The sequence below is a fragment of the Callithrix jacchus genome, chromosome 10 (assembly GCF_049354715.1).
Source record: "Callithrix jacchus isolate 240 chromosome 10, calJac240_pri, whole genome shotgun sequence".
Taxonomy (NCBI): Eukaryota; Metazoa; Chordata; class Mammalia; order Primates; family Cebidae; genus Callithrix; species Callithrix jacchus.
In genome coordinates this window covers 75,042,728-75,054,926 of record NC_133511.1, presented here as the reverse complement: position 1 = coordinate 75,054,926, position 12,199 = coordinate 75,042,728, and the positions used below count along the sequence as shown (strand labels likewise).

At 40.1% G+C, this 12,199-nt stretch overlaps 1 protein-coding gene across 3 annotated transcripts in view; it reads left to right on the top strand.

Annotated features, from left to right (window-relative positions):
* Positions 1-12,199, top strand: part of DENND5A (DENN domain containing 5A) — a 123,655-nt gene that overhangs the window by 87,778 nt on the left and 23,678 nt on the right. For all 3 annotated transcript variants that reach the window (XM_017977895.4, XM_017977897.4, XM_002755025.6), the window contains 3 exons: positions 4,732-4,882; positions 5,543-5,636; positions 9,548-9,679. In XM_017977895.4, coding sequence (XP_017833384.3) covers positions 4,732-4,882; positions 5,543-5,636; positions 9,548-9,679 — 377 coding nt within the window. The remainder of the gene's footprint in view (positions 1-4,731; positions 4,883-5,542; positions 5,637-9,547; positions 9,680-12,199) is intronic.

The window sequence follows — 12,199 nt, the reverse complement described above, 5'->3', positions numbered from 1 at the left end:
AATGGTGAGAGTGGGCATCTTATTCCTGACTTTAGGGAGAAAGCACATTTACCATAAGAATGATGTTATCTTTAAGTTTTTCATAGATAACTTTTGTCAGTTAAGGATGTCACTGGTTTGTTCAGAGTTTTTATCTGAGGCAGATGTTGAATTTTGTCAAATGCTTATTCTGTATCCATTGAGATAATTATATGGTTTTTAGCTTTAGTTTGTTAATATGGTAAATTATATTGATATTTTCTTTCTTTCTTTTTTTTTTTTTTAATGGTGACGGGGTCTTGCTCTCTTGCTCAGGCTAGAGTGCAGTGGTGTGGCCATGGTTTTCTGTTAACTTTGAACTAGTGGGCTGAAGGGATCCTCTCGCGTTAGCTTCCTGAGTACCTGGGACTATAGATGTGTGCTACCATGCCTGGCTAATTTTTAATTTTTTTTCTAAGAAAAGGAAAGAAATAACCTTCTTTATTCAAAGTAATATTCTTTACTGTCAAATCTATTTCGTCTGATAATAACTACTCCAGCTTCCTTTTTTATCTTTCTGTTTTTTCTTTTTTTTTTTTTTTTGAGACAGAGTTTCGCTGTTGTTACCCAGACTGGAGTGCAATGGCACGATCTCAGCTCACCACAACCTCCACCTTCTGGGTTCAAACAATTCTCCTGCCTCAGCCTCCCAAAGTGCTGGGATTATAGGCATGAGCCACCACACCCAGCCTCTTTTTTTTTCTTTTTTCTTTCTTTTTGAGACAGAGTCTTATTCTGCCACCCAGGCTGAAGTGCAGTGGGGTGATCTCGGCTCACTGCAACTTCGCCTCTCGTCTTTAAGTGATTCTCCTGCCTCAGCCTCCTGAGTAGCTGGGATTACAGACATGCGCCATCATGCCCAACTAATTTTTGTATTTTTGATAGAGATGGGGTTTCACAATGTTGGCCAGGCTGGTCTTGAACTCCTGACCTCATAGTCTACCCACCTTGGCCTCCCAAAGTGCAGCTTTCTTTTGACTAGGGCTAGCATGGTATATCTTTTTCATTGTTTTACCTTTTTTTTTTTTTTTCTCTTAAAAGGAGTCTCACTCTTTTACCAGGCTGGAGTGCAGTGGCATGATCTTGGCTCACAGCAGCCTCTGCCCTCAGGTTCAAGTGTTTCTCCTGTCTCAGCCTCCTGAGTAGCTGGGACTACAGGCATGCACTACCACACCCAGCTAAATTTTTTTGGATTTTTGGTAGAGATGGGGTTTCACCATGTTGGCCAAAATGCTCTTAATCTCTGGACCCCGTGATCTGTCTGCTTCAGCCTCCCAAAGTGCTGGGATTACAGGCATGAGCCACCGCACCTGGCTCATTATTTTACTTAAAATCTATTTGTGTCTTTATATTTAAAGGGTGCTTATTGTAGGTAGCATGTGATTGGGTTTTGCATTTTTATCCCATTTGGCAGTTTCAGATTTTTAACTGAGGTCTTTAGACCGTGTACATTTATTGTGATTATTGATATTGTGGGGTTTAAGCCTGTCATTTTTCTGTTTATTTTCTATTTGTCCATCTGTTCTTTGTTCCCTTTTCCTCTTTTTCTGCCCTCTTGTGTATTAATTGAATATTTTCAATTTTTTAATGATTTCATTTTATCTACTTTGTTGGCTTACTAGCTATAACTTGTGTTATTTTTAGTAGTTGCATTAGGATTTATAGTACACATTTAACTTATCACAGTCTACTTTTAGGTGATATAATATCACTTTCCACGTAGTATAAGAGCTGTAGAGAACTGCCAGGCACAATCATGTGCACCTGTAGTCCCAGCTGTTTGGGAGACTGAAGCGGGAGGATTGCCTGAGCCCAGGAGTTTGAGTTCAACTTGGATTACATAGTGAGACCCCATCTCTAAACAACAACAAAAAAGAACTTTACAAAACTCTTATTTCCGTTTCTCTCTTCCTAGCCTACGTGCTATTGTCATTTATTTTACATATGTCACGAGCCTCACACTACATGGTCATTTTTGTTTAAACAGTCAATTGCCTTCTAAAGAGATTTAAATAAAAAGTACAAAATATAATACATTTACTGTGTAGTTAGCATTTCTGGTGCTCTTCTTTCTATTCTGTAGATCCATACTTCTATCTGGTATTATTTTCCTTCTGTCTGAAGGACTTCCTTTAACATTTCTTGTAGTGTAGATCTGCTGGTGATAAATTCTTTCAGCTTTTGTAGTCCTTTTGTATTTGAAAGGTATTTTCCCTGAATATAGGTTAATAGTTTTTTCCTTTCGGTACTCTAAAGATGTTGTTCCAGGCCAGGAGTGGTGGCTCGGGCCTGTAATCCCAACATTGTGGGAGGTCCAGGCGGGTGGATCACTTGAGGTCAGGAGTTTGAGACCAGCCTGGCCAATGTGATGAAACCCCATTTTTACTAAAAATACAAAAAAAAAAAAAAAAATTAGCCAGGCATGATAGCACGTGCTTGCAGTCCAAGCTACTCAGAGGCTGAGGCACAAGAATCCCGGAAGGTGAAGGTTGTAGTGAGCCAAGATTGCACCACTGCACTCTAGCCTGGGCAACAGAATGAGACCCTGTCTCAAATAAAAAAAGATGTCACTCCTTTGTCTTCTCACTTTGTAATTAGTTCATTTTCATGCTGCTATGAAGAAATACCCAAGACTAGGTAATTTATTAAGGATAGAGGTTTAATTGACTCAGTTCCGCATGGCTGTGGAGGCCTCAGGAAACTTACAAGTATGGTGGAAGACACCTCTTCACAGCATAGCAGGAGAGAGAATGAGTGCCAGGAGGGAAAATGCCAGATGCTAATAAAACCATCAGATCTAGTGAGAACTCACTCACTGTCAGGGCAATAGCAGGAGGGAAACCACTCCTATGATTTAGTTACCTCCCACCAGGTCCCTCCCACCACATGTGGGGATTATTACAGTTCGAGATGAGATTTGGGTATAGACACAGAGCCAAATCATATCACACTTCCAATGTTTTGTGATAAGAAATCTACTGTCATCCTTAATTTTGATCTTCTCTATTCAAAATGTCTACTTTCTCTAGCTGATTTTAAGATTTTCTTTTTATCACTGATTTTAAGCAATTTGATTATGATGAGGCTTGGTGTGTTTCTTCATGATTCTTGTGCTTGCGGTTCATTGAGAATTTTAGATATGTGCATTTTTTGTTTGCATCAAATTTGCAAAAATTCTGGCCAGTATTTCTTCTAGTAAATTATCTATTCTCCCAATCCCTACCTTAGGGACTGCAGTTACACATGTATGTAATATCTGGGATTGCTCAACGTTATCCCAGCACCTGTTGATACTCTTTTAATGGCAACAAATTTTTTTTCGCTCTCTGTGATTTCTTTGGGATCATTTCTGTTGCTGTGGCTTTAAGCTCACTTATTTTTTTCTCCTGCATTTTTGAGTCTGCTTTTAACCCAGCCCATGTATTTTTCATCTCAGATATTATAGCTTTCATCTCTAGAAGTTTGTATTCCGTGTTTCTCGTTTTTTTTTTTTTTTTTTTTTTTTTTTAAATAGACCAGGTTTTACTCTGTTGCCTAGACTGGAGTGCAGTGGTGCAATTATAGCTCACCATAAACTCCTGGGCTCAAGTGATCCTCTGGCCTTGGCCTCCTGAGTAGCTAGGAATACAGGTGTGTGCCACCATGTCTGGCTCATATTTTTTATTTTTTGGAGATGGGGTCTCATTATGTTGCCCAGGCTGGTCTTGAAGTCCTGGCCTTAAATGATCCGCTCACCTTGGCCTCCCAAAGCACTGGGATTACAGGCGTGAGCTACCAGGCCTAGCCTTTCTAGTTAATTTTTAAACAAATATTATAGTATGGCTATAATAACTGTTAATATCCTTGTCTGCTACCTCTAACATTTGTGTTAATTTTTTTTTTCATTATATATTGTATTGTCTGGCTTCTTTGCATGCCTGGTAATCTCTCATTAGATGTCAGACACTATGAATTTTACTATTTGAGTTCTGGACATTTTTGTATTCCTACAAATATTCTCAATCTTTGTTCTGGGATGTAGTTAAGATACTTAGAAATAATTCGATTTCTTTTTGTTTTTCTTTTAAGATTTCTTTGGCAGAACCAGAGAATCCTTTAGGCTGAGATTAATTCTCCACTACTGTGGCAAGGCCCTCTGAGTATTTTACTCAGTGCCCAATGGGTGATTAGGTTTCCCAGTCTGGCAGGTGAAGACAGGCATTATTCCCAGCCGTATATGAGCATTTTGTGTTGTTTCTTCTAATTCTTTCCAATGAGTCTTTGTCTAGCCTTGAGTAGTTTCTTTACTTGCGTGAACTGATCCATTACCCTGCTGAATACCCTGCAGATCCCCTGAATTCTCTCTCTTCTCTGGTACCATTCATAGGAACTCTAGCCACCTTGGTCTCCTTAACTCAGGGAGTCCACCAGTCCACCTTGGCTTCCCTTCCCTGAGCTACAGCCTGGAAACTCTCTAGGCGGTTAGCTGGGATAGTTGTAGGCATTACTTCGTTACCTGTTTCTCAGGGATTCCTGTCCTTCATTGCCTGATGTCCAGTGTTTTGAAATTTATCGTTTTATATATTCTGCATGGGTTTCTTCCTATTAGGCGGAAAGTAAAAAATTAGTCCCTTTTACTCCATCTTGGCTGGAAATGGAAGAGTAGCAGATTTTTAAAAAATGTTTGACTTAATTTGTGTGTGTGTTTATGTGTATGTGTGTATTCTCATCCAGAGAAAGCAATTGAGCTGCGTCTGGCAAAAATTGATCATACCGCAATTCATCCACATTTACTTGACATGAAGATTGGACAAGGGAAATATGAGCCAGGCTTCTTCCCTAAGCTGCAGTCTGATGTACTTTCCACTGGGCCAGCCAGCAACAAGTGAGTCAACCCCAGGGATTCACTGATCCAACTCTCTAGGGTCATCTAGTTTCTGGGCCAGGGCTATTGTCCCCAGAAGACTTTGTAATTTTGTAAAGCAAATATGGAGAAGACCCAGACTATCCAGGTTGTTCACTTATTTGAACAAGAAAATATGTGGCAGAATATCTTTCAGTTCCTGCCTCCACTATGCAGATTGGGATAGCTCTATATGTCCAGGACCTGCAAAAAGCTGCAGATGGGTTAAAATCACCTCATGCCTGGATCGAATTGAATAGCAAGCTAGCATTGTCTTTAATAAATGGCAGTTGAAATAATCAGAACCTGAATTGAAAAGTACCTAAGCAGAATTACTCATTAGCTACTTTTGGAGATTATTGCATCTAAAGCCAATATAGAGTTAAATGAGTATAGTTTTAGATCTATATGTGAAGTGTTTATAGATGTTTCAGGAGAGACATATTCCCTGAGGGGTTTTCTCTCTCATGTCCAGTCATTCATCTTTAATCTGCTCTTCAAGGTCTCTGAGCTGTCTCTGGTGACTTTGTCATTTCCTGTGTCCGGCATTGGCCCTTAGTCATTCATGTTTTCTCCTGTTAGTTGACCTTGTTTTTTAAGTGAGAGATTCTTAATTGCCTGCTTTGATTCTGATTGTGTTAGATGGACAAAAAGGAATGCCCCTGCCCAGTGGAGACGGAAAGATCGGCAGAAACAGCACACAGAACACTTGCGTCTAGATAATGACCAGAGAGAGGTAAGATACCTTAAGAATGACAAAGATGACCTTGCTATCGTGCTATTTACTCCTTCTCTTTCTCATTTCCTGTTCTCTGGTCTGATTCAAATATCCCAGCAATGACCTCACCCCATAAAGAAAGGTTAATAATAGGTCTGGTTCCTGATATCTGATGCTGGGCCTGGGTTATCACAAATCAGAATGTAGGATGTTTTGCAAATTGCAGCTAGCTACTAAACATGTTGTAATTACTCATGTACGATACTCCCTGGGGAGTTCAATAGGAACCTCAGAAGTTAAGACTCTTGGGAAAAAGAAACTTGGGAGAAATCCTTTAAAAATTGGTGTGTGTGTGTGTGTGTGTGTGTGTAAGAAGTTAATTTTTTTTAATTCTTTTTTTTTTTTGAGATGGAGCCTCGCTCTTGTCGCCCAGGCTAGAGTGCGGTGGAGTGATCTCAGTTCACTGCAACCTCCACCTCTCGGGTTCAAGCAGTTCTTCTGCCTTAGCCTCCCTAGTAGCTGCCTCAGCCTCCCTAGTACCTGCAATTACAGGTGCCACCACCACATCTGGCTAATTTTTGTATTTTTAGTAGAGATGAGGTTTTACCATGTTGGCCAGGCTCATCTCAAACTCCTGATCTCAGGTGATCCACCTGCCTCAGCCTCCCAAAGTGCTGGGATTACAGGCGTGAGCTACCGCGCCTGGCCCAGAAAGAAGTTAGTTTTGTTAGTGTGTTTCCTCCCTTCTGTTTCTTACTTTAAATAAAAATAGATAATCTTGACATTTTTTTCTTCAAAAGAGTAAAGGAGAGGAACATTATTGTCAGGTACTTGGAAACCCAAGATTCTTGAATTTACCTCCTGAATCTTCACTGCTTATAAGCTGAGTTTCTCAGTTCTACTGTAACTTGCTTCTTAAGTTTCTAGTTATAAATCTCAAATTTCTAGTTATAAATTTCAAATATAGACCCTGCCTTACTTAGTTGCAAAGAAGTTGTCAAAATGGGTGTTAACTTCAGAAACCTATTTCAGTAACTTCTCTTTGAGAAAAGACCTTGTAATTTTTATCTTGCACAGATAGAACCCAAGAAGGCATACTGTTTTCACTGTCTGGCACCTCAGTGAATTGGAAAATAAGTAACATATTTTCCCTTTGCTTTTTTTTTTTTTTTAATGAATAGATTAAAATTTTAACAACTGATTTACAGGATACAGTTGCACTTAGATTTTTTTTTGTGTGTGTGAGAGTAGCATAAGGAATTTTGGTTATTTGTATCATTTTAAAAGTCTGAGTCTTCCACCTAATTTCCTCATTATTATTTTCAGCAGTGTTTATTGACCTTTTTCTTGGTCAGAATCACTGAGTGTATTAGTCCATTTTCATGCTGCTGATAAAGTCCATTAAATCTTTCAATTTACAAAAGAAAGATTTAATGGACTCAGTTCTACATGGCCGGGGAGGCTTCACAATCATGGCCGAAGGCAAGGAGGAACAAGTCACGTCTTACATGGATGGCAGCAGGCAAAGAGAGGGCTTGTACAGGGAAACTCCCCCTTAGAAAACTATCAGATCTCATGAGACTTATTCACTATCATTAGAACAGCACAGGAAAGACCTACCCCCATGACACAATTACCTCCCCCTGGGTCCCTCCCACAACATGTGGGAATTGTGGGAACTACAATTCAAGATGAGATTTGGATGGAGACACACCCAAACTGTATCACTGAGATATCAAGGAATTCTTTGCTAAAGCAAAAAAAGTGAGGTAAGCACTTTGAAATACAAAGGTGACAAAAGAGGTCAGTCTTGTCCTCAGGGAATACCAGTTGATTAAAGGAGCAAAGTCGGGTATAAAGATAACTTCAGGAGAATAATCTTTTCAAATGACCATATGAGGGACAAACCAATGTTTGATTACTGATTAGAGAAAGCAGAGGTTACTTCTACTTGGAGTCATCGTCAACCAAGATAATTTGGAAGAGGAGCAAGCATTTCTTTCAGCTTTGGAGAATGATGGGATTGTTAGAGAAGCTTTTATGCTATTTTGAAATGGGGTCTTACTCTGTCACCCAGGTTGGAGTACAATGGTATAATCTGGGCTCACTGCAGTCTCCATTTCCCAGGCTCAGGTGATCATCTTACCTCAGCCTCCTGAGTAGCTGGGACCACAGGTGCACGCCATCCTGCCCGGCTAATTTCTTTTTGTATTTTTGGTAGAGAGAGGGTTTCTTCATGTTGCCTGGGATGGTCTTGAACTCCTAAGCTCAAGTAATCCACCTACCTCAGCTCCCCAGAATTCTGGGATTATAGGCAAGAGCCATGGCTCCTGGCTGTTTTTCTTTTTCTTTTTCTTGAGACAGAGTCTCACTGTATCACCAGGCTAGAGTACAGTGGTGTGATCTTGGCTCACTGCAACCTCTGCCTCCTGGGTTCAAGTGATTCTCCTGCCTCAGCCTCCTGAGCAGCTGGGACTACAGATGTGCACCACCACACCTGGCTAGTTTTTTGTATTTTAGTAGAGATGGGATTTCGCCATGTTGTCCAGAATGGTCTTGGTCTCCTGACCTCATGATCCACCTGCCTCAGCCTCCCAAAGTGCCAGTATTACAGGTGTGAGCCACTGAGCCCTGCCTTTTTCTTTTTCATCTCCCTGGAGCTGTAAGAAGAACATTTCTAGTAGAGGACATGGTAGGATCTAAAATTTAGAGTGTGATGTGTAAAGGAGGCTGTGGGCAGAATATTTTCTAGGAGGGGGATATGGAGATAGCCAGCAAGTTAGGAGACAGGTAACAGCAGTCCAAGTAATAGTATTTGGACCCTAATCTTGAGGGTTGGTAGTAGAGAGAGATTAAGAGGCCCTAAGATAAAATGGACAGAGTTATGCCATTGGAATAAGTATAGGGGAAGGGAGAAGTTTAGGGTAAAAATGTTGGTCATGAACCTACTGAGAGGATATCAGAGTGCATTTTACTTTGTTGATGTGAGTTCTGTGTTAAAACAGATATGCAGAATCACCAGCACATTATACAAAATAATTGCAATTGTTGAGTGTGCAATCTTATTTTCCAGGCCTTAATTTTATACTTTATGATAGAAAGGGCAGATATCTTTGATATGGGCAGAGGAGTTAAATTCCTCTCAGCTTGGTGGGGGAAATTATTTTCTCAGTGTTACTCAGAGATTGAGATTTGCTGTAGCCATGTGTTTTTTGACTCTTGTCTTTTTTTTTTTTGACAGAGTCTTGCTCTGTTGCCCTGGCTGGAATGCAGTGGCACTATCTCAGCTTACCACAACCTCTGCCTCCCAGGTTCAAGTGATTCGCCTGTCTCAGCTTCATGAGTAGCTGGGACTGAAGGTGCATGCTACCATGCTTGGCTAATTTTTGTATTTTTAGTAGTGATGGGGTTTAGCGTGTTGGCCAGGCTGGTCTCGAACTTCTGACTTTGTGACCTGCCTGCCTCGGCCTCCCAAAGTGCTGAGATTACAGGTGGGAGCCACTGCACCCCGCCTGACTCTTGTATCTTTTCATATACATATGTGTATATTTTTTAAGAGATGGGGTTTCACCATATTGGCCAGGCTGGTCTTGAACTCCTGACCTCAGGTGATCCACCCACCTCAGCCTCCCAAAGTGGGATTACAGCTGTGAGCCATTGTACCCGGCAACTCCTGTATCTTTAAATCAAAGGTAATTATACTATTCAGGGAGTGCTTTACATCAGCTAAGACAGAAATCATTATATTATCTCAGTTTTTCCCTTTAATACAAGAATTAAATTAAACATTTTTATTCCTATCTGAGCCTAGAAAGAGGCAGCTAAGAAAGTGTGAAAAAATAGTGCCCTCTTCAGTCACCCATCAGTACTGGTGACCTTTGTTTTATGTGCATGGACACAAAAGGTCTTTATTTTTCTGTTTGATATAGAAGTACATCCAGGAAGCCAGGACTATGGGCAGCACCATCCGGCAGCCCAAACTGTCCAACCTTTCTCCATCAGTGATTGCCCAGACCAACTGGAAGTTTGTAGAGGGCTTGCTGAAGGAATGCCGCAATAAGGTAAGCTGTGGACACCTCTGTGTTTGTGTTTTTTCTCTTAGCAGCCAAGGTAAGACCAAGGATTGGCTTAAACCACTCCCTCTGTATTTTAAAAATACTGTTGGCTGGGTGTGGTGGCTCATACCTTCCAACACTTTGGAAGGACATGGCAGGAGAATTGCTTGAGCCCAGGCGTTCAAGACCAACTTGAACAATGTAGTGAGACCCTGTCTTTAGAAAAGTGTTAAGATGGGCATGATGGCACATGCCTATAGTCCCCGATACTTGGGAGATTGAGGTGGAAGGATGGCTTGAGCCTGGGAAGTCAAGGCTACAGTGAGCTGTGATGGCACCCTGCATTCCTGCCTAGGCGACAGAGCGACACCCTGTCTTAAAAACAAAAAACATTAATGCAATGAGATAGTACTAATTTTAAGATCCTGTTAATTTGAAGTTAGGTATATTTGTTTTAAATAAAACATACCATTAATTGAGAGCATGCATGCTTTGCTTGATATAAACTTAATGTATATTCTGTAAAAATAAACGAAAGAGATGTAGTTTTTAATTTAATAAAAAACATTTTTTTAGATAGGATCTCATTATATTGCCCAGGCTTGAACTCCTGGGCTCAAGTGATCCTCCTACCTCAGCTTCTCGAGTAGCTGAAGTTACAAGCATAGTTTTAAATTTTCGACATTTTACGATACTTTAAAATCAGACTAGTTTTCACTCTTACTTCAACAGATTAGTCCTATGTATATGCAAGTGTTTTTGCCTCTTTATTTTAATTTGATAATGGTAATAACTTATATCTAGAAACAGAAATTTATTGGATACCTACTATGTGCCAGGCTAAAATGTGTCATTCAGTTATAGGTTAGATTTTTTGTATGTTTTTCTCTGTTCTACAAAGACATTCATTCTTAATTTTTAATGTTTTAGTTATGAATTTAAATATCTTTTCTAATAAAAAGAATCTCAACCAAGTCAGCATACCATAATTTTAGGGCATTTCAACTCACTCAGTCTCTACTACATCCTATTTATTTATCAATGGAATAAAAATATTTTCCTGCACTTTAGTTTCCAAGCAGTGCCCATTTATAGGATAAAGTGGTGCTCATTTATAGGAGGAAATAAAATATGCTGTCTCTTGTAGAAGAAATTACTATTGTTTAAAGCCAGATTGGCAGGGCACAGTGGCTCATGTGTGTAATCCTGGCCCGTTGGGAGGTGGAGGTGGGCAAATCACTTGGGCCCAGAAGTTTGAGACCAGCGTAAGCAACATGATGAAACCCTATTTCTACCAAAAAAAAAAAAAAAAATAGTCGGGTATGGTGTTGTGCACCTTTAGTCCCAGCTACTTGTGTGGCTGAGGTGGGAGGATCATTTGAGCCCTGGAGGTCAAGTCTGCAGAAGGAGACCCTCTCTCTCAAAAAAAGCTAGATTAATATATATGTACTGATAATTTAAATTCAGGTGTATAAAAAGACTCTGGCCAGGCATTGTGGCCAGAGTCTGTGTGTGTGTGTGTGTGTGTGTGTGTGTGTATAAAACTTCTGTCAGTTCACTCTGAGTAATTATAATTTTTTATTTAAAATTATATATCTATAATTTTTTCCCCATACAATTTTGTCTCCTCTGCCTTTGTACTATGAAGAACATTGGTGATGCTGCATTTATGCATTTTCTTTTTCTAAGCGGTTGGACTGTCAATGGAGTCTCACTGTGTCACCTAGGCTGGAGTGCAGTGACAATCTCAGCTCACTGCAACTTCTGCCTCCCAGGTTCAAGCAATTCTGTTTCCTCAGCCTCCAGAGTGGCTGGGATTACAGGGGTGTGCCACCACTCTTGGCTAATTTTTGTATTTTTAGTTGGACAGGGTTTCATCATGTTGATCAGGCTGGCATTGAACTCCTGACCTTAAGTGATCTGCCCACCTTGGCATCCCAAAGTTCTAGGATTATAGGCATGAGCCACCATGCCTGGCCAGGACTGTCAAAATTCTTAAGTCATGAGATGCATGACCTGGCTGTGACAACTTCCTGTTCCTAGCCAATGATGACTGTGAAATACATATCAAGTATATACATGTTAAATATTGTGAGAAAATATGCATCTAGAATTGGAGAAATATAGTAATCAGCATAACATCACGAAGTATTGGCTAGCACATAGGGCAACAGGCTGTTGGAAGTATAAATTGGTATGATAATTTTGGATAACAGTATAGTATTGTTTAGTAATTCTTCTCCTAGATATATTCCCTAGAGAAACTTTTGGAGCATGTCCCAAGAGGTATGTACAAGAAGTTTACAGCAGCATTCTTTTATAGCCCCAAACTGGAAACAACCCAAAGCCAATTAGTAAGAGAATGAATAAACATATTGTGGCATATTCATATGGTGGAATGCTATGCAACAATGGAAATGCATAACAGTTATACACGTCAGTGTGGATGAATTTCAGAAATATAAACTTGAGTGAAAAATTGCAAGCCAGGAGAATTGGCATACAGCTATAATCCCAGCTACTTGG